Raw genomic sequence first — 20,224 nt, 5'->3', positions numbered from 1 at the left:
AAATTCTTGAAAAGATTAATATTAAATGAGATGAGATTTTTCTCACTTCTTTTTGGTAATTTAAATAATCTTTCATCATGATAATTCTTTTTATTTTTTCAACCTGCAATCGTAACTCAATAATCATTGTCCTTGGGTGAAGCAGGTTCCGAACCATAACTTCTTGTACTATTACTTCACAAGAGATGTTATACAGTAGAACTGATTAGGCCCACATGATACTAGTTCTGTTTAATAAAGTTTTCACCATAAAAATGTCATTTTTCAATGAGAGAAAATTTCCCTGTTTCTTTGAAAGTCATCGTGCAAACCAAAAGTATTTAGTTTTTTTTTTTTTTAAATAATCTATAATTCCTTTGAAGCATTATCTATTAATACAACAATTTCAAGAAGTGTATCAACTACAAACGAGGCAGGCTATACAGCAGTTGACGTTGTAAGCCTTTTATGTGTTTAATGGATTCATAAATTGACTTTAAATTCAAAATTAATTTACGCACGTACATCAAGGTATCCGAGGAAATACTATTCACACGAAAATTTACCACACATGTATAGGCATCCTAGTAAAACTTTAGAAGGGCCGTTAAAGTGAAATTTCATTTCACACACACATTAGGTAATCGGATTTAATCTCAATAGCACTCCCGTAGGTCATGGGTGTAAGTTTCAAGAGAAGATGGGCACTACACATACTTGGATATTTCACACCAAATTGCTTGAAAGAAAATAAATATCTTGAGGGGCAGTCAAATTAATACAATTTTCTTCTATGTCGTGGTTCGTATAAACACCGTTGATTCCGCAACCACCCCCATTGGAGATTTGGAGCTTGGAAGAAAAGTCAACTTTTTTGGGCTGAAGTGCGTCCTTGGCGGGCGGACGTTGGACGGACTTGATGGTTCTCTAAGATTAAATTGCACAATGAAGGTAGAACGGGCGCTTAATGAGAAAACACAAAATGGTTGGGTGAGTGGAAACAGGATTGTGCTCAACTGTTCGGACAGCAGTCAAATAAATGCTGGTGTTGCGCGTGGGGTCAAAATGTCCATCTCTTGGAAACAACAAGTACGATTAGCAGGGTACGCAGCGTTTTAGCTCTTAGCTGTAAGTGTAATGGGATGGGGTTAAGATTTTTTCTGAGTCGCCAACTTTGAATACGCTGTAAAACCAGACACAAATAATGTTTGTAGTCACTGCCCTTACTTTTTTTTTTTTTTTTGGTTCTTTTTTCTGCAGAGAAACTTTCGATTGAACTTTGATTTGACGGAGCTATATCACTAATTTGGGACCCGCCTAAGTTACAGTTACAGCAAATAACAGAGCACCTACATGTTTTGCATTTTCCTCCATGACGCGTGTGACATTTTCATTCGATATGTTACTAATAGAAATTGTAATATAGTAAGACACATTCCCAAATTGGGCGATCCATCGACAATTTCTTTACAAGCAATGCTTTTCAAACCCTTTTTTTAATATCCTTATAACACCCCATTTTTATAATCATAATTTTATTGTTACTGAAAATTACATATAAAAGGATAAATATAAATTTAATTAAACTATAATATCTTGAAAGATCTTGAACCTCTAATTATTTCTTAATCCTAATATATGATAAGATTAATTTTGTTTATAAAATCAAAGTAATTTTGAAATAATGAAGTAATAAATTACATAAAATAGTATGTTTATAATTCAATTAATTGATTCTAAATGATAGTAAAGATTAATTGAAGTCCTGTGTAATTTTATGTCCATTTTCACAAATTCAGGAAGGAAACAGATATAAAAATGAAAAGTGGGGTCTGTCAAGAGTTCTATTGGGGTGTTAAAAGCTCCACTCTGAAGTCTTAACAATTTTCCTTTTAGGCCCGAGTGTCCAACATTATGCAAGTTGGGCCCAAGCAAAACTTTGATGCGGGGCTGTCCCCCCCGCCCCCCCCCCCCCCTCCCACAGCAACTTGTCAGCCATTTTTGAACTGTTTTCATTAGCAGTAAAACTGTTCACACCCCTTCAATATCTTTATATCACCCTACTTTTGCAATCACAATTCTATCATTATTTGAAATTATATAAACGGATAAATATGACGAAGCCCGAGCCTGGCTCTAGCACATTTTTTGTTGGGTTGAGTCCGGGTTTGGCTTTTTTCAGGTTGTGCCAAAAGGCTCAAATTTTGCATTCTACATTTTTTAAAAAAACTTTTTTTCGTTACGTTTTATAAATTTATAATTTATAAAACTTAAGTTCTTGTTTTATTAGGCTTTAAAAGTTGGAATTATAATGTCTAAAACTGTAAATATATGTTATGCATGAGTTAAATATATATAAAAAAAAGTGTGTATTCTAATTAAAAAAAAAATTATATATTTTTAATTTTTTAAACATTTCTCAAGTTTGTGGGCTGACATCGAGCTACATAGGATCAGGCGAGCTTTATTTGCCGTCCCTACTTTAATGAATTTTGATGACAGGGTAGAGGTTTTGATAGGAATTAAAAGAGAGCGTGCCGAAATTAAATTTGTCCAATGCCTTTTAAAATGACTTAGATATGTATTAGGAATTTAGTTCTAGTGTTAAAACAAGTTGTGCTAATATTTTTTAAAGATGTCGCACCACTTATAAATTTTATAATTGCGTATGTTTAAGAGTTACGGCCAAATATTTACTACACACACTTTTAACTTATATTTGATATCTGTGATTTCATCTCGAAATAGCTTATCTTAATGAGACTAAAGGCAACAGCACCTCCATCGCAATATACCCTTGGCCTCTTCTGTTTTTTCTATGCAAGATAGTATAGATTTCTCTTTCATTTTTGGTCATCCATTGAATATACTTTTCAAAATGGAAAAAAAAAAAAGTACTTAATAAACAATGCAGTTTCTAGTGTTAGTAATTAATTGTTACAGTAATGCTTCTCACACGCAATGTGTTCTAAGCAATCTTACTGGATGCGTACAGTAACCTCGGCAAATATTTACATGCCTATGCACTAAGCAGGTGCTGCAATTCTCCTTTGAGTCGTAAGTACTCTTACCTCAACACTACTTATTTGTTCATTTAAATTGATTATTCGATTTATGGGCGTGGTTGTTTTATTTTTATAGTTTCAAGACTCTCATCGCTTTCCCTCATTTTGTAATTTTTCTATTTCATCTACAGTACCCAATGCCAGAATGCAGCGACGCTCCACCACTAATAATGTATTTATGGTGTAAGCTTACTTTAACTGCTGTCTACTTTCAGGTAGTGTTTATTTTTTGGAGTGGGAGTGTGGAGTGTGGATTCCTCCCACTCCAGTGTTTACTTATCTTAAAAAAAGGGGGAGTGGGAGTGGGAATCCGTGGGTCCCACCCAATTTTGGAGTGGGGAGTGGGATTCCCACTCCCATGGGGGGAGGTGGGAGTGGGAATCCACTCCCCCCTCTTCCCATTTTATCCTTATAAAAATAAATAAATAAATAATATTTAATAAAATAAATAAATAAATAATATTTAATAAAATAAATAAATAAATAATATTTAATAAAATAAATAAACAAATAATATTTAATAAAATAAATAAATAAATAATATTTAATAAAATAAATAATATCATATTTAATAAAAATAAATAATTATATCATATTTATTTTATTAAATTTAATAAAATAAAAATAAACAAATATTATATTTAAATTAATAATATTAAACATTAATTTTAATAAATATTATTTATTTATTTAATTAATAATAATAAATATTTTATTCTAAAAAAATATTAATTTTGTACTATATTATCAATAATAATATTTCATTTGTGTTGCTATTATTAATCATTTTTATTCACATAATTTAAATTAAATTAATAAAAAATTATGATTTACATAATTAAGAATATTAGTAATTATTATTAATTTATAAATATAATAAAATATTTATTTTATTTTCCAAATATATTTTTTATTAATTTTTTAATTACATATTATAATTCTGTACATAAGGATAAAATTATAATTTAAAACAATTTACTCTCAATCCAAGACAAAGTAAACAAATAATTAGGATTCTGATTGATAATCCATACTTTTATTTAGTCTAAGTAAACACCATACTCCCACTCCGACTCCACACTCCTAATCCAAGGATTCTCACTCCTCAGGATTCTCACTCTAATCCAAAAAATAAACACAGCATCAGTTCAGTTCAGTTTCTGCACGAACAAAGTTAGCACATGGAGAGAGCTGAAAGCTGATCGCGTGGGCGAGGACGGCTTACTCGGCGAGCTCTGATTGTGAGAACATAATAGCATTTGTCCTTTCCTTTTTACATGATACCGTATCTTATTACATTATTATAATCTACTGATACCACAAGTAACAGTTAACGAAAATTTAAATTCATATAATGATTGTAGGCAGAGCTTATGTTACTACATCAGCTGTACGTTACAGTTATAAATTTTTGAATCCTCAAAAAAGTTAATAATTATAAAAAAGTTAATAAGTTTTAAAATTTTATTTTAAACCCCAAACTACTATGCAGTACTTCAATTTGTTTAAGTTTTTTATTTATATTTATAGCAAATTCAGTACCAAATTTTTATTTTATCTAATTGAATCTCTAACTTGTTTAATCTTATATTTATTAAGTTTTTATTTATTATATTAACAATTTCTTACTTTAATATATCATTATCTTCAATGTGAAGTTTTTTATTAATTGTTTAACCTTATTAAATTTTTTACTCATTTGATCTCCTAACTTTTTAATTTCTTTGATGTTTTCTTTATTAAAACTATTAATTTCTAATATTTTATTTGCTTTTTCTATATCATTTATAAATAAATTTGAGTTTCCTAATTTATTTAATAAATATAGCGAAATTCAATTTAATTGATTATTTTCCTGTATGTACGAATCATTGATCAGATTAGAGGATTAAAATCTTTCGTAAGAACATCCTCTTTGTATATAGCTACAATGTGGTATCGTTTGCTTTTTCTAAATCATTTATAAATAAATTTGAGATTCCTAATTTATTTAATAAATATAGTAAAAATCAATTTAATTGATTATTTTACCACATATCTAAATCATTGATCGGATCAAAAGATTAAAATCTTTCATAAGAAAATCCTCTTTGTATGTAGTTAGAATGTGGTAACTCAATAATTTATATATTTTGTAAAATTACTAGAGGTTCTAATGATTTATTCATTGTAACATCTTTCTAGTAATTTATTAGAGTCATAACATATTTATGACATATAATATCTCTTATAATCCAAGATGCTAAATATAAATTTTATATACATACATACATATAATCTAGTTTATTCTTAGGAGAGATAAGAAATTATAAATGCATATACAAATATATATTCAAAATTTGTAAATATTTATGAATATGATAATTATTTAGATATTTATAAAAATATAGTAAAAATTTTTAAAAATTTTAAGAATAAATGTAGAAGAGATGGTTAACAAAGTCATTTAGTTATACAAAATTAATGAGGACTTACTTGAAAAAATAAATAAATATGTGATTCAAAATAAAAAATTTTGTAAAAAGCTATTACACCCATACCTTGTTTTAGGTTAAAGTCATTTTCATTCATTGGATTGAAAAATATTAAAATCCAACCACCCAAATGTATTGGCTGTTTGTTACAGCCAATGTAACATAAGCTTTGCCATGATAGTATAACTGGAACTCTACGGAAAAATACTGCTCATTAATAAATTTAAGAGAGGTGAACCAAAAGAGGTACAGTGTATGTCCATCATCTTCTCTTCCCTATGCATTATTTGGGTTAGAATGACTTTTTAACCTCTTAATCCGTTTAAACAAAATCATTTTTTAGACATCTATTATTGTAAATAATAATAATAATAATAATAATAATGTCCTTATTATAATAAATTTATCATTTTAACTTTTAAATTATCTTGTAGAAAAATATATTTGCAAGACTCTGTATTCAACTCAATCATGCATATAAGATTCTATCTTACGCTTTGTCATACGTACAAGACTTACATATAAATTCATCTTATATTTCGTCTTGTATAAGAAAGAAGACAATAATGTGAAATAAAGATATAAAAAACATTAAAAATTTAAAGGGAGAGATTTAAAGTTTTAAACAGGGACCCAAAACTCATAACAGGACTTGTCTAGGGTCTATTAATCAAATGCCTCCATTTTTTTTTCTCTTGCTTAATAGCACATTTCATGAGAGCTCTACCTTCATATTTTTTGAAATCTTGAAATCTGGTCAAATTTAATACATCCAACTTGATTATTTTGTCATTGCCTTGGTATTTAATAACATTTATATTATGTTGTGATAACATCCTTTGCAGAGTTCAAGTTATCTCTTTACAAGCTGTAGCAGTTTTCTTGTATTTATTCTCTTCAAATTGGTCCATTTCTTTGTATTTCCTTCAACTTGAACTAAAAAACCTTGTGCCAATTTGATGCCACTTCCATTTTTTTCTTTTTTTTTTTCTTTTTTTGTGTGTGTGTTGTGGGGGGGGGGGGGGGGGGGGGGGGGGGCAATGCTTCCTTTCTTATTCTTTTTCTCTTCTTTTTTTTTTATAGAAGAATTTACCACTCTTATAAATCCTCTTAATTCATTATAAATGTTCTTAGGTTGTATTCTGAAGCATCTTCTTAATATAGTTTTAATACTGAATGCCAACAAATAAGACAGTGTTACTGGCTTTAAACAGAAGTATATATAATGATCAGTAATTAGGGTCCCATGCGATTGGCTCAATTGGTATTTGCCTTTAATTAAATAAACTACGTCTTTTTATCTGTGGAACAGGCCACAAAATGCCTTTATTAGCCAATATGAAATCGCGTGGGGCCTCTTACACATAAAGTTCGTTCAACACATATAATATTGGAAAGTGAAAATTGGGTTCTCTACAACTGGCTATGGGCTCACGTCATACATAATTCTCAATATTTGTCTTTTATTGGTTTTTTTTTTTTTTTTTTTTTTTTTTAAATTAGGACAAGATGCCTCATGTAGTCACGTTCAATAAGTTGAATGTTCGTCGCCCATCTCAGTAAGTTCCACTTCTGTTTCATTGGTTTGTTAAACAAAGCATCATTGCATTACATTCACATACGCATATGAATGCATTACAGTCTAACCGGACAAATAGTCAAACAAGGAGTTGTTAAATTCTGACAGGGCTTTTGAATTTTTTTTTAATTTTTTTTTTATTTTAGTACTAAATCATCAGTTCGTGAGACTAATTAAATAATTAAAGAGAAAATTTTAATATTTTAACTGCACTGATTTTGTCATTTGTGCATATAATATTTTTTATTTCATTATTTTATTCCCGGAATGGAATTCCATTACCCTGTTCTGTATCCTCCACGAAAGCAACATAACAAAACATCAATACAAACTAAATCATACAAACTGTATCTCACAAGCAGTTTTTTTTTTTTTTTCCTTTTTATCTATTTTCTTTTCTTCTTTTGTATTTTTCGCATCCTCCCAACAGCTATAGCCTCTAAGCCGTTTAAGAAGTCTAATATTTTATTTAACAGCTAGCATTAAATATTTGTATTGCATTCACCATTAAGCCCATTAACCAACGTCTCATTCCTCTCCTTTTTTTTTTTTTTTGTTTTTCCTCCATTTTCTCTCTGTGTTCTCATTTTGGTTTCTTGACCTTGTATTGGGAGGCATCCTCAAAAACAAAAACAAAACTTCTACGCAAGAAACAAGAACACATCGATCCTGTGAATGGGCCATCCATCCACGCTTTATTTATAGTTCCACTTCATAAGGTGTGTTTAGCTTTCTCCTTTTGTTATCCGGGGTATTATGTGAAGAATTTGCACATGAGCCAACCGTTGATTCATCACTTTTATAGCTCAAGCATGCGGCATCCAGCACCCCAATTGGACTTTGGGGGAAAGATGTTGCTAGTGAAGCACTTGTTGCACTCTTCACTGACCCACTAATCAAAGAATCATTCATCATTTTTATACACTTCAGCACCCTCTCCTGCAAAAAAGTAAAAGAAACAAATTGTATTTAGAGTTAATAGATAAAAAAGCATTTCTCAGTTCGTATTATTTGTTGGTAATCAAACTTAAAATGATGGTCACTGCAAAAGTAAAAACTACCATTTATATATGTTCACTTTATAATGGGTTATGGACCACTAACTTTACCTTTTTTACATGTTGAGTAAGAAGAGAAATTGCTTTCTCAGTATCAACAACTGTTTTGGTTTCCCCTGTAACAGATATTGCCACTGCCGCTGCAATCTCAGAGGGCTTGAATTCCAAGAAGTCAATCCCTGCATTCAATTCCCACCCACCAAAACCAAAAACATCAGACCCTTTTAATCAAATATCTCTATCATTATTGTTGCATTGCAGATGCCACAGAAACATCATTATGAATGGCACAAGTACATAGTCGATGTGTAAACCGAGAGGGGACCTTTTATAGTGCTTGTTATTATTTGAATTGATCTACAAAATAAAGCTCTGAGCGGGGTTTGATGATGATCATCATCATCATCAGTGATCTTGCGAGTGAAATAGTCTAGGAAGGAAAATGGGGTAATTGCTTGCATTCTCCATTTCAAGGTGCTCAGCACCAAAAGCTCCATTCTCTGAATGGTTTTAGCTTCAAATAAAAACTTCGATTGTCCCACCTGTTAAAACACACTCATCCTCATTAGGACATACATTGATTAGAAAAAGAGAATCATATCTGGAGCAATATGTATTGGAGGAACATTAACCTGTAGATCTAGACATAATGGAACTTCCGTCTCCTCCATTTTGGCTGCCAGAGACAAACATGCCACAGCCAATAGTTGCATCATCCAAACTTTACCCTTCTGTAGATTGCAAAACAATCCAAAGATCAGATGCAATAAAAAGTGCTTTCGATTGATGTGAACCAAAATGAATGGCAAATTAGTCTCAATCTTCGATGACTTACGGGTAATTCATAGGCAGAGAGAAATCTGTCCAGATAGTTTATGGTTAAATATGAACAAAGAGGTCCAAAACCGAAATGAGAATGAACCTGTTGAACCAAGGCTATTAGCATCGATCATAAATGAAAAGCTTATTAGGAAGGAATCAGCCACACAATTGGATGAAACAGAGAACATCAGATAGCAAGAAACAACTCATACGCATTGGTAATAATTGCATAAAAGAACACATAATTAAAACACATTCACATATTGGTATCAATCCAAAAAGCGGAAAAGAAAGAACCCACCGAACTCATTAAACATTAATACATCACTGCAATTCATATTTAAACATTCACCGAATCAAAGACAGGACCAAAAATGAAGAAAATGAGCTAATATCATATTGATTTAAAAGAACCCACCTTGGCAATCCAATCAACAGCCTCTTGCCTAGCCGCCAAGTCCAAATCCCCAGTTCGAAGCCTCTTCAAGTAATCGTTATGAGGCAAATGGTGGCATTCTTTTTCAAGCAACAAAGCCAAACACTCATCACTCTGCAATGGCAGCGATAACAACATATCTCCACCGTCATCAAACCTCCGGCTCCGATGTTGTGTTCGATTATTCCCATGATGCCACGTGGCGTCATTCTCAAACTCATCCACCACAGACCCATTGATATCATCGAAAACACTGCTGTCCTCTTCGGCACACAGAAGGCTCGAAACCACACAGTCAAAACTTGGTGCCATTGCTCAGTCCTCAAATAATCAAGAAACAAAAAACAACAAGAAGATGTAGTTTTCTTGGTTTTGGTTTGTGTTTGTAATGAAAAAGCAAAGAATTGAAGAACAAAGAAAGGGATTGTGACGGTATATATAATGAGAACAAAAAAACACAAGAGAGACTCAAAAATCTCAGCTTGCCACTCTCAATCTCAATCTCAATCTCAAACCTGGGGCCTGGAGGCTGAAAAGACTGCCCACTAAGAGAGGGTTTTAAGAAGCAAATGAGTGCCTCTTTTTAGGGTAAAGGCAGAGGCCACAGAGAGTGAGACAGTATCACTATGGTGTATTTTATACCATCTACTCTATGGAGAGATTTGGGAAATGAGAAAATGTATTACAAAATAAAAATGATAAAGAAAATGAAGAAGGGCAATTACAGGATTTTGTCGAAAGAAAGATGCTGACTTAAGACAAAGTATTGTCTCTAGACAGCAAATCAGCGATATGTGTTTAAGTGTTAACCATCTAGTCATGTAATAATCTAACGTGGAAACTAAAGAATTAGAGATGTGTCTTTTTGGCCACTGTGCTGTTCTGCTTTACAGCCTTTATTTCCTTTGTAATTCTTGGGTTTTTCATTAATTTTCTTCTTTATTAATCTAAGAAATTTTGTTAAGAAATTTTTTAAATATATATATTCAGACGTAAAATCTGTAAAATACTAAAATTGAATGACCATTTATATATTCTTTTTTCCAAAAAAAAAATATAACACGTGATTTTTTTAAAGCAATTTACTGGTTATAGATCTAATGGATTTATACGAAAAAATAACATTTCAGACCCCAAGAATTGTTCTAACATGAAAGAAAATCTTAAATATTTTAACGATGATCACTCATATCCCTTAAAGTTTCAAGTTAAGTCATTACGTTTAACGTTGCATATACAATTTTTTTAGTTACTTTTTTTGCAAACAAGTCTCACTATTATGTAGACCTTGAAATATGATTAGATAGAATGTTTAATATTTAATAATCATAAATAAGTAAATAAAATTAGTAGTAAAAATGGGACTGTGTGTTTATATAAATTAATATTAGATGTTGATTTATGTTGTATACATTTTGCCAGCCTTTAGGGGATTAAGCGTTTTTTTTTCATTAATGAGTTTTTTTTTTTGGAAATAAAAAAGTGCGGAAAAGGACGATCGAAAATACTTTTACAGTTTGACCGTGAAGGTGAAAATGAAAAGTCAAAATTGACATATTTGGGTGAAAATTCTGTATAAGGGTAAGAGAGTAAATTTGTGTGGCGAAAGGGACGAATGGGGCCATTGATCCTGTCTTTTTGTTCCCATGCTGACGCGTGTGCTCAGATCCATCATCTGATTGACTGGAAACACCCGTTCCTTGCGGAAATTACAGCTATGACTTCTACTTTTTGAGAGTCTTTGGCATTTTCTCGTCCGCACAAAGAATATTTTCCTTCGTAAACGTTGTCGGTTTCGAAAATTAATCTTTACTTTAACATGACATGGACCATTAACATTAACTTAATTGTCAGAGAAATTGACCGCAGTATATTAAGCTACTGGCGAATTTGGTAGTGCCAGTTGCATTTTGTTTTGCCAAAATTGTAGTTCATTAGCAAAATTTTTGCTAAACTTTCTATGGATATCCTTTGACAAATCAGAGTAATAAATTTTAAATATTGGTTTATTTGGTATTGGAATCACTTGTAAACTTCCTTAAATGGGCATCGATTTTACCGAGTTCTGACTTTTGATTATAATTCTTAATGAAAATAATAATAATAATAATAATAATAAATAAAGTTGAATTAGGTTGTATAAATGAATTAAATTAGCTACGTACTTACACAATAAATTTTAGTTATTTCCTTTCATCAGTGGCAACGATAAATCAAATTCATCATTGTGTTCAATGTAGGATTTGTGTTTGCCACATATGTTTCGTAGTTAATTTTTTTCATGATTAATTGAAGAATACATATTATAAAAAAATTGAAGAACAAAAGGTGCATTATATTGAGTGTACTCAAAAATTTTCGGTCACATTACACATATACGCACATACATTGATACTTATCTATTTCACGGAGTTTACTAGTGAAATAAGAAGTTAAAAACAAATAAAAATAAATACAACCATACCTTAATAGAAATTTGGAGTTTAACTTTATCAATTAACCCGATAAATAGGGCGGCAGGTTATCACATTATACTTGTATCCTTGTGAGTTTATAACAAAAAAACCAAGATGTCGAAACCTATTACCAATAAAAAAATAAGCACACAACAGACCATTAATTCATACCGTTTTAATGTTGTCTATAATCGATGGATTATTTTCACAACAATAATATAATCAAAGTTTTCTCAAATGAAAAGGTGTAAATAAAGCAATGTACATCGCTTTTGGTGACAAAACATGAGACACATGGAGGGCCGGCACCCGGCAAGTTTTATTTCCGGTGACTGACAAAGCTAGCTAGGGTTTGATGATGAAATGAAATTATGAAATCGCTCCTCAAAATCATCCAAAAACCCAAAGTTGTTGAAAAACTAAAGGGTCTTTTTTACTAGCCAAAGAATCACAAAAAGAAACAACCTTTTACTTTTCTTTTTATTTAAAAAAAATATTATTTGTTTTTTAAACTTTTAGAGGGGTTTCTTTTGGGTTGTGAAATGGAAAATCAAAAGTACAAAATTTTGATTCCTAACAATTCAGAAATGACAGCTTTGATTTAGATAGTTGTTAATCGTTATGCCTAAGTAGAGAGAGATGTATAAGTAAAGTTAATGATAATTACAGCTTAAGAGTCTATTAACAGGTGTGATTTGTGTTCAAAATCGCTTCAAAAACTAGTATGTGCAGTGTTCAATAAACACCATCATTTTCCTTGGTAATGGTGTAAAAAAATTGGTCGTTGAATCGCTAAAAATTTGGAGTCAAGAACAACTTTAGAGACTTAGAAAAAAACATATTGGTCTCGTGGTCCATTCTTGAATCTTGATGGTTCTATATTTATCTCTAGATGCCCCTCGACAAGGAGTTTCGCTCATGCATGATAATAATTAACGATTCCTTCAAATCAAATAGAGCGCCAAAAACTTATAACTAATTAAATTACATTGTATGCTTTATTTCCCCATAAGCACATGAATGTTTGTAGTTTATTGAATCCAAGCAATATGAAATTCTTGGAATAATTCATGGCCGCATTTAAGATCATGAATCGCTTGAAAGAGTACAATACATCTATAATATATTGATGAAACTATCACGAGCTAGTGGTTACATTAAATAAAATTGTAAATATCATAAGATCACAGACTGGATGTGCATATTATGCATTCAATGTATTATATATAGACACCTTCTTTAAAATAACGTTAATAATTTATAACGTATACATAAGCGGTTCATTGTCAAATGATAACAAAATTTGGCGTCTACCTCTTTGATCATGCATAGTGGTGACTGATGCCAATTCGATCGGTAAGATGAGATCAAGTACTTGAATATATTATATGCTCATTATTTGGAAACACATAATAACGGCTAAAAATATTGTTGATATGTTGTATTTAAATTACTTAGGATTCTTGCATTGATGAAGAGGATGCCGGTGTGCATGCTTAAAAATGGATTTGTTAAAGAGACTTTAAGGACACAAATTTCTAACCCTTTTTCTTCTTGTATAATTTTCTTTGAATTTTTTTTTTTAACTTTTCACCTTTTTGCAGTTTTACTAGCTCAGAAATTCGTTTCAGTTGATCAAAAAAATGAACACTTTGGTGGCTTGCTTTGCTTTCCCCATATGCCTAATGTCAGTTTTTGTGCTGATTTCAAAGACACTGTATTCCAACTTTTTTAACGAGGGGCAAAGAGAAGCACAAGCACGATCCATAAAGAGATCGTGATCAGTTCTTAACTATTTACTATATACTTCATTTGATGAGATCCGAGCTTTCAGTTCACAGACTTGCTAGTGTAGTGTGTCACTCACATCTCATACAAACACATACCCACTATACAATTTTTAAACTCATCCCTTTGGCTTTATTTTACTAATTCTACAAACACCAAGGCCAGATCATGTGGCTAGCTAGGGTTTTGTTTATCGCCTAGATCAATATTATTGGGCATGCATACATTTGACTCTATTTCTGATGTGATTCGTGTCTCTCACAGACACTCTCTGAGCTAACCCAAAAAAACAAAAACAAAAAAAAGAGGCGTAAAGCTCACTGCCATTTCACGTAACACATGTTACATGTTCTTCATGCACGTTTGGTTACGTGAACATGTTATCCCATGATCCCCTTTGTTTGTTTCATTGATTTATCGTATCCTTTGTTTGGTTCCATTGATTTATCGCATCCTTTAACAAAATCAATAAACAATGTCCATGTAGCGTCCTGGCTGGCTGGATTCATTTTTTTTTTGGTTGAGATTTGAAGAGAAAAATAATCCGGTCACCATTATGGACAGTGTTATTAACTTCAAATCTAGTAGGTCATCTAAGAATTACTAATCAATCACGATCCCGGATCGACTGTCGCTTCAAGTTATTGGCTAATTGAATTTAATTAATTAAACCATGTGTTTGTTATAGTCTTCACACTAAACTAAATCGCCCTGCAAGCAATTTATTGAGATTCACCAACTGCGTACATCTCTTAATATATACTTAAAAAATGAGCAATAAGCAGTTATTTTCTTGCTAACAAAACGGAGTTTACTACTTATTAACCATATGAAAATAAAAATTAAAAACAGGTAAGCAGGAATAAATAAATACATAAAAGACTTAAATTTGTATTCAGTTGGTGACAATTAATTGGTAATCTAGGCATGTGCTACACATCCAACGCCGTGGCCTTCCATCAGAAGCATCCCCGACATCAGCCGTATCTTATGTTCGTTTCCACCATTTTAAAACACCCCAAAAAAAAAAACACGTGGATCAGCGTCGGGTCCACACGTCTTCGTCTCTTTGGGTAACTCGTGTAATTTTAAATAAATTCTTGATTTTGTGTAATTAGGCCTCGTTGATTAGTTGATTAGCATGAGATTAATACTAATTACATAACATGAGATTGATTTTTAAATACCAGTTTGAGCAGGTAAAGTCATCTGTCTTTGGCTCATGCCATGTTTTTATTAACCGAAACTCTAAAAATACTAACGCTGTTGCGTGGTTTTGGTCTTTAGGATTCCTTATGTTAAGAGCCAGCCAGGGACCATATGGCTTAGAGATGGGGTGTCGACGGAGAGACAATTTAATAGTTGAAATTTGAGTCGCCTGTAGCTCTTATCGTTCAATGAATTGTAAAAAACCTTTTGTCTCGCTTGTTTTGTTTCTTTCTTCTTCTTTTTTTTTTTTATATATATATTTCCGTTTTCGTCAAATCGAGAATCCGAGATTGGGTTTCCACATTGAGCTGTCGTAATTAGCAATTTGTGGAAACTGATGTTTGTCATCATTTTGGTTCGTTACTGTTAAATAAATAATAATTAACCATTTCCTTCAAGCATGACACTGAGTTGGGGAATGTTGCACGGACAAACAATAATACGAAGTAATTTGTGGAATATGATCTGATCAATTAGAAGATAGATCTACCAATTTTAACTGCATGCAACTTATAATGTTTGTAAGGTATTATTATATTACAACTTTTGTTGCAATTTGATGTTTTGGACACATTGCCGCTGCCATCCACGATCGATTTGTTTCCAAGGCTCATCAATAGAAATTAGAAAATGGATGAGCTACACTGCTACACAGCCGTCAGCCCCTTGTTTTTATCTTATTTGCAAAATTACCCCCAGTTTTCATGTATAAGAGATAAAGAGAGAATGGAAACGTGTTAAGCCCATTGCAAATTGTTAACAGCATTAGAAGTAAAGGCTTATCCCCATTGCTTATCATGCTACCTTTCCCCCACCCCAAGATGCAAGAGGAATTATTTTGCGAGGAATTTAAGGGGAGGTTTATGTGTAAGGCCATGCTCCATGAGTGTTGTTATTTGTTAAAATAGAATACGTGTAACTTTGATTTTATAAATTTAGTTAGTATTTAGAATGTGTTAAAATTTAAAAATAGTCATAAGAATGTATTTAAATTTCGAATACAGATAAATTATTGGGTACGATGACGATTTTTCGTCATTTAAAAAATAAATAGGAAATAATTGAAATTATTTTAACTTTTTCAGTTGGAGAAACTTAACCGAACCGAACCGAATCCACTCTATTTTAAAGAACTTGCGAGCAAAATTGAATTGAAATTTTGTTGGGTTGGGTTAGGGGTTAGGGGTCTGATAAGGTTAATATCGGGGGTGGAATAGAATCATTCATTAGAGAACTTGGAATGACTTGTGGGCCAACAATTGATTATTTGTTTCATCTGGGCTCGATTCCAGTGTCTGAGGTAGACCCACTCACATCACAGTTTATATCAATATTTGCCCACGTGGCAAGATCAGGAGCAACGGAAGTAGCTTCTGGACCTAAGAATTGCCTTGGCAAGGGTGAGAGCATCAAACGCAACAAGTAAACTCCGAGTAACGAATCATCAACTCACACTATAAAATGGCTTCGACGCTCTGCACCAGAGCCTCGTCACTCGTTTCATCCCCCACAATACGACGTCGTCTGCCCTTAGTCGGGGCGTTTTGTATGCTAAGCTTGGGCCTCACCAATCTCTGTCCCACTCTCTCTTCTTCCCTCAAAACGGGTTCCGCTCCTTCTCTCCCGTTTTTCGGGTACAGTTCACACTTTTTTTTTTTAATTTTAATTAGTTGATTGCTTGATTTTTTACGCCAAACCAAAAAAAAAAAAATTGCATATTTGCTTATAACTATTTAATTATAATTATGATTTTAGATCAAAGTTTAGTAACCAAGCTCGCGCGAGTAGTAACACGATCAAAATGGAAGGCAACAGCAAAACTGTACCAAGTATTGTAGTTTATGTCACCGTTCCTAACAAAGAAGCAGGTATTTTTGTTTTTTTTTTAATCTACTAATAAATATGAGATTGAAGCCTGTTGTTGAAGGTTGCGGTAATTTTCATTCCTTCTTTATAATGTGCAGGAAAGAAACTGGCTGAAAGCATAGTGAAAGCAAAACTTGCAGCATGTGTGAATCGAGTGCCAGGCATGTGACTTTTTTCTTTTAATTTATACAATGACAATGCAATTTTCTTGTTTTTATGTCGACAAGCGAAATATTGGTTTGCTAAAATATAGTTGTTGATGTTGTTGTCACGTTGAAGCTTGGAACTTGGTGTACTACGATCATTGTATAATGAATTGACTTTGGCTGGCGAGTTTAGTATCTCTAAAGAAAATCTAATTTTCTATCTATCTGTAAAACTTATCAACTTATTGTCTTTGCTTTCTCTTTTTCATCCCTACTATAAAGTTTGAAGCTTTATGTAGTTGGTTTCTAGGAATTCGCAAACTCAAATCGCTTTGTAATATGTTCTCAAGATTAATAACGAATAGACGGTGCATTGTGATTTTTGCAAACATTAACAATTTTATAATTATATTTCTAATTCCACTCAATTTCATTTTCGAGGCTCTACTTTTTGCTGCCAAACGAGGCATGATTTGAAATGGTATGGCTTTTGAAATTAGCTCAAAAGTAGAAAAGTTGTTGCTTTTTTAACAATTGTTTAATCAAGGTGTGGGCACTTTTGATGCCACGATTTGCAAAAGATTTCTGTTGTTTGTGGACTAATAGAAATCCTCTCCCTTCTTCTCTTATTACATGCCTTAACAGTCTTACTCTGCATGAATGTGTTTTTAGTTTGTAGCTGAATCAAGAAATTGCTTCTTTATATTCTTATGAGTATGTGTGTGTTTGTGTGTTTTTTCTTTTCAAATCAATTTTTATTAATTACACCAGTATTGTGAACGCAGGTATTGAATCTGTTTACGAGTGGAAGGGAGAGGTATGGCTTTTATCCCCCCAATAAATAAAGAAAAGCTTGAATACCTAAGAGTGGATAGGACTCATTGTTTAGATGCTGCATATGGCCCTTTTTGTGCATTTAAATATTTTGCACATATGAAATCAATATGTGTAAACATGTATATCATTTTGCATGTTGTTTACTTGAGTTGTGTCTATGTTATTGCAGATCCAGACAGATGCTGAAGAACTTCTTATTATAAAGACTAGGCAATCCCTTTTGGAAACTCTGACAGAGCATGTCAAGGCAAATCATGAATATGAGTAAGGCCCAGAGTTTCTCTGTTGTGTTCTCCACCCAATGAACTGAGAATTTAAAAAATTGCGGCTGGAGACTAAAATTTTCCTTGAAATACTCCTTCAGAGCATAATGTCAACAAGTTACTTCAATTGCCATATCCTATACTTGTTAGGCACCTAACTTTTATACAAGAAAGAGAAGTATTTATTTATCTATGACAACTAGATTTTGTTCTGGCCCTTAATATAGCCTTCGCTTTTGTTCAGTGTGCCAGAAGTAATTGCCTTGCCCATCACTGGTGGCAGCCAGCCATACCTAGAGTGGCTAAAAAGCAGTACAAGGGACTGACTCCCGCGGATGTAGTGTGATGTAGTGTGTGGACGCTGTAACTGATAAGCTCCTTTTGTTGTTGGGTTGAGTGTGCAGATGGTACTACTAGAATAAAGTTTGTATATTTTATAATCGAACTGGAACATATCGTGATGAATTCTATGTTGGCAAAACTTGTGAGATGATGTATGCCCTTAGTTTTCCGAAAACATGCTATTCTACCATTTTCACTCTGTTATTTTCTGCTCGCCATACACTTGCACCGCACAGAATTGTTTGTTCTCAACTTCTGATGGACATATGGAGACAGCAGCTGATAGTAGTTGCTTAAAAGCTTAAATTTTTTGAATGTTGGCTGAGGGGTGGAGATTACTGTTACTCTAGGACGGATGCTTCAGGGCGAGGACTTAACCCATGGAATGTGTCCCGTTGAGGATCGCATCACTTTGATCTTGTGATCTCAATTATCAACTCAGATAAATGAATTCAACTACGATATGGGATGTACCTATATCCTTCTAGTGGATGTAGACCTCAAGCTGTATCCACAACCATTGATCTCATGATACGCGGCTCGCTTAAGAAATTATTGTTGGAGAAGAGATGGATTTTGCGTGCCTTAAATTTTTAAATGAAAAGCGTCTAGGAAGATCAGTAAAAATTGAAGTAATGCTGTTAAGTCATCCGTCTAACTTAATATCAGTCTAGAGTTAGTTTTTTGGGGATTACTTAATTGTTGTTCGTTAAATAATTAGGGGTTATGGAAAATTGCTTTTGGATTAATTGGAAGTTACCTAGGCTAAGATGGAACTTAGCAACTGCTAATTCATGTACAAAAACAATTCGAACGTTCGAATGAGTAGATTTATATGTCCCTTGTTACATGTCCCACATTTTTATGGTATCACGGATTTTTTTTTTTAAAAAAAAAAAAAAGAAGAAGAAGCAGAAAGATAATGTGAATGATATAAAAGAAAATAGATAATATGTGACCTATGATAATTATAAATAAAAAGACGTACCACATTAATGATATATGCAAGTAGAGTTTGTATAAGAATTTGTAAATAAATAATTACCTCATCAAATGACTTTAAAAGAGTGGAAGTATTAGTAACCCTTCGAAATCTTTTTTTTTTCATTTTTATTCTTAACCTTATTGATTGAAGGATGGAACTGAGAAAAAGGTATCAGCAACAACTGGTTTTATTATTGGACAGTTCATAATGTTCATATCGATCTATTATGTACCTCTACATCTAGGATTGGGTAGACCGCATACAATAACTGTCCTAGCACTATCGTATCTTTTATTTCATTTCTTCTGGAACTATCCCAAACACTTTTTTTATTATGGATCTACTATCAGAAATTCAATGCGTAATCTTAGCATTCAATATGTATTCCTAAATAATCTTATTTTCAATTGTTCAATCATTTCTTTTTACCAAGTTCAATGTTAGCTAGATTAATCAACATTTATATGTTTCGATGCAACAACAAGATGTTATTTGTAACAAATAATTTTGTTAGTTGATTAATTAGTCACATTTTATTCATGAAATGGGTTGGATTGATATTAGTTTGGATGCAGCAAAAGAATTCTATTAGGGAAGGGCCCTAATACATGATGCGGTAGCAACTAACCAAAATAATAAAACTCATAACATCAGCGAACAACCCAATTGAATTTATGCAAAACCAGCAAGTCAAAGTAATTAACCCAATAAAATCTGCAACCAACCCAATTGAATTTATTTTATTTTTAAAAACAGAAACACGAAAGTAGCACTGAAATAGCAACTAATCAAATAATTAACCAATAAAATCTGCCAACAGCCTAATTGAATTTATTTAAGGAAAATTATTATTGCACCACCTCTATTTTACCTTATATTCATCCAACTAAAATTAAAGTAGGCCTTTAGACACTCTTGA

General features: G+C 32.3%; 2 protein-coding genes across 2 annotated transcripts; one reads left to right on the top strand and one right to left on the bottom strand.

The window, feature by feature from the left end:
• Positions 1-7,313: 7,313 nt before the first annotated feature.
• Positions 7,314-10,087, bottom strand: LOC102630732 (cyclin-D4-1-like). Its single transcript, XM_006472446.4, has 6 exons — positions 9,396-10,087; positions 8,991-9,077; positions 8,788-8,886; positions 8,481-8,697; positions 8,207-8,334; positions 7,314-8,036 (listed from the first exon to the last, which is right to left on the bottom strand). Exons 1-6 carry the CDS (start codon positions 9,723-9,725, stop codon positions 7,797-7,799), a joined length of 1,101 nt encoding a protein of 366 aa, XP_006472509.2. The 5' UTR covers positions 9,726-10,087; the 3' UTR covers positions 7,314-7,796.
• A 6,184-nt stretch (positions 10,088-16,271) lies between these two features.
• LOC102630423 (protein CutA, chloroplastic) lies at positions 16,272-18,524 on the top strand. Its single transcript, XM_006472445.3, has 6 exons — positions 16,272-16,500; positions 16,622-16,734; positions 16,831-16,893; positions 17,664-17,695; positions 17,885-17,979; positions 18,223-18,524. Exons 1-6 carry the CDS (start codon positions 16,328-16,330, stop codon positions 18,302-18,304), a joined length of 558 nt encoding a protein of 185 aa, XP_006472508.2. The 5' UTR covers positions 16,272-16,327; the 3' UTR covers positions 18,305-18,524.
• Positions 18,525-20,224: the final 1,700 nt, after the last annotated feature.

The sequence above is a fragment of the Citrus sinensis genome, chromosome 5 (genome assembly GCF_022201045.2).
Source record: "Citrus sinensis cultivar Valencia sweet orange chromosome 5, DVS_A1.0, whole genome shotgun sequence".
Lineage (NCBI taxonomy): Eukaryota > Viridiplantae > Streptophyta > Magnoliopsida > Sapindales > Rutaceae > Citrus > Citrus sinensis.
This window is presented reverse-complemented; position numbering and strand designations above follow the sequence as displayed.

Coding starts and splice junctions, on each gene's coding strand:
- LOC102630732 (XM_006472446.4), bottom strand. CDS start 9,725: ATGGCACCAAGTTTTGACTGTGTGGTTTCGAGCCTTCTGTGTGCCGAA. Junction 9,078..9,395: donor CTGTTGATTGGATTGCCAAG/GTGGGTTCTTTT, acceptor TTGGTTCAACAG/GTTCATTCTCATTTCGGTTT. Junction 8,335..8,480: donor AATAACAAGCACTATAAAAG/GTCCCCTCTCGG, acceptor AATTGAATGCAG/GGATTGACTTCTTGGAATTC.
- LOC102630423 (XM_006472445.3), top strand. CDS start 16,328: ATGGCTTCGACGCTCTGCACCAGAGCCTCGTCACTCGTTTCATCCCCC. Junction 16,735..16,830: donor CGTTCCTAACAAAGAAGCAG/GTATTTTTGTTT, acceptor TATAATGTGCAG/GAAAGAAACTGGCTGAAAGC. Junction 17,696..17,884: donor TTTACGAGTGGAAGGGAGAG/GTATGGCTTTTA, acceptor ATGTTATTGCAG/ATCCAGACAGATGCTGAAGA.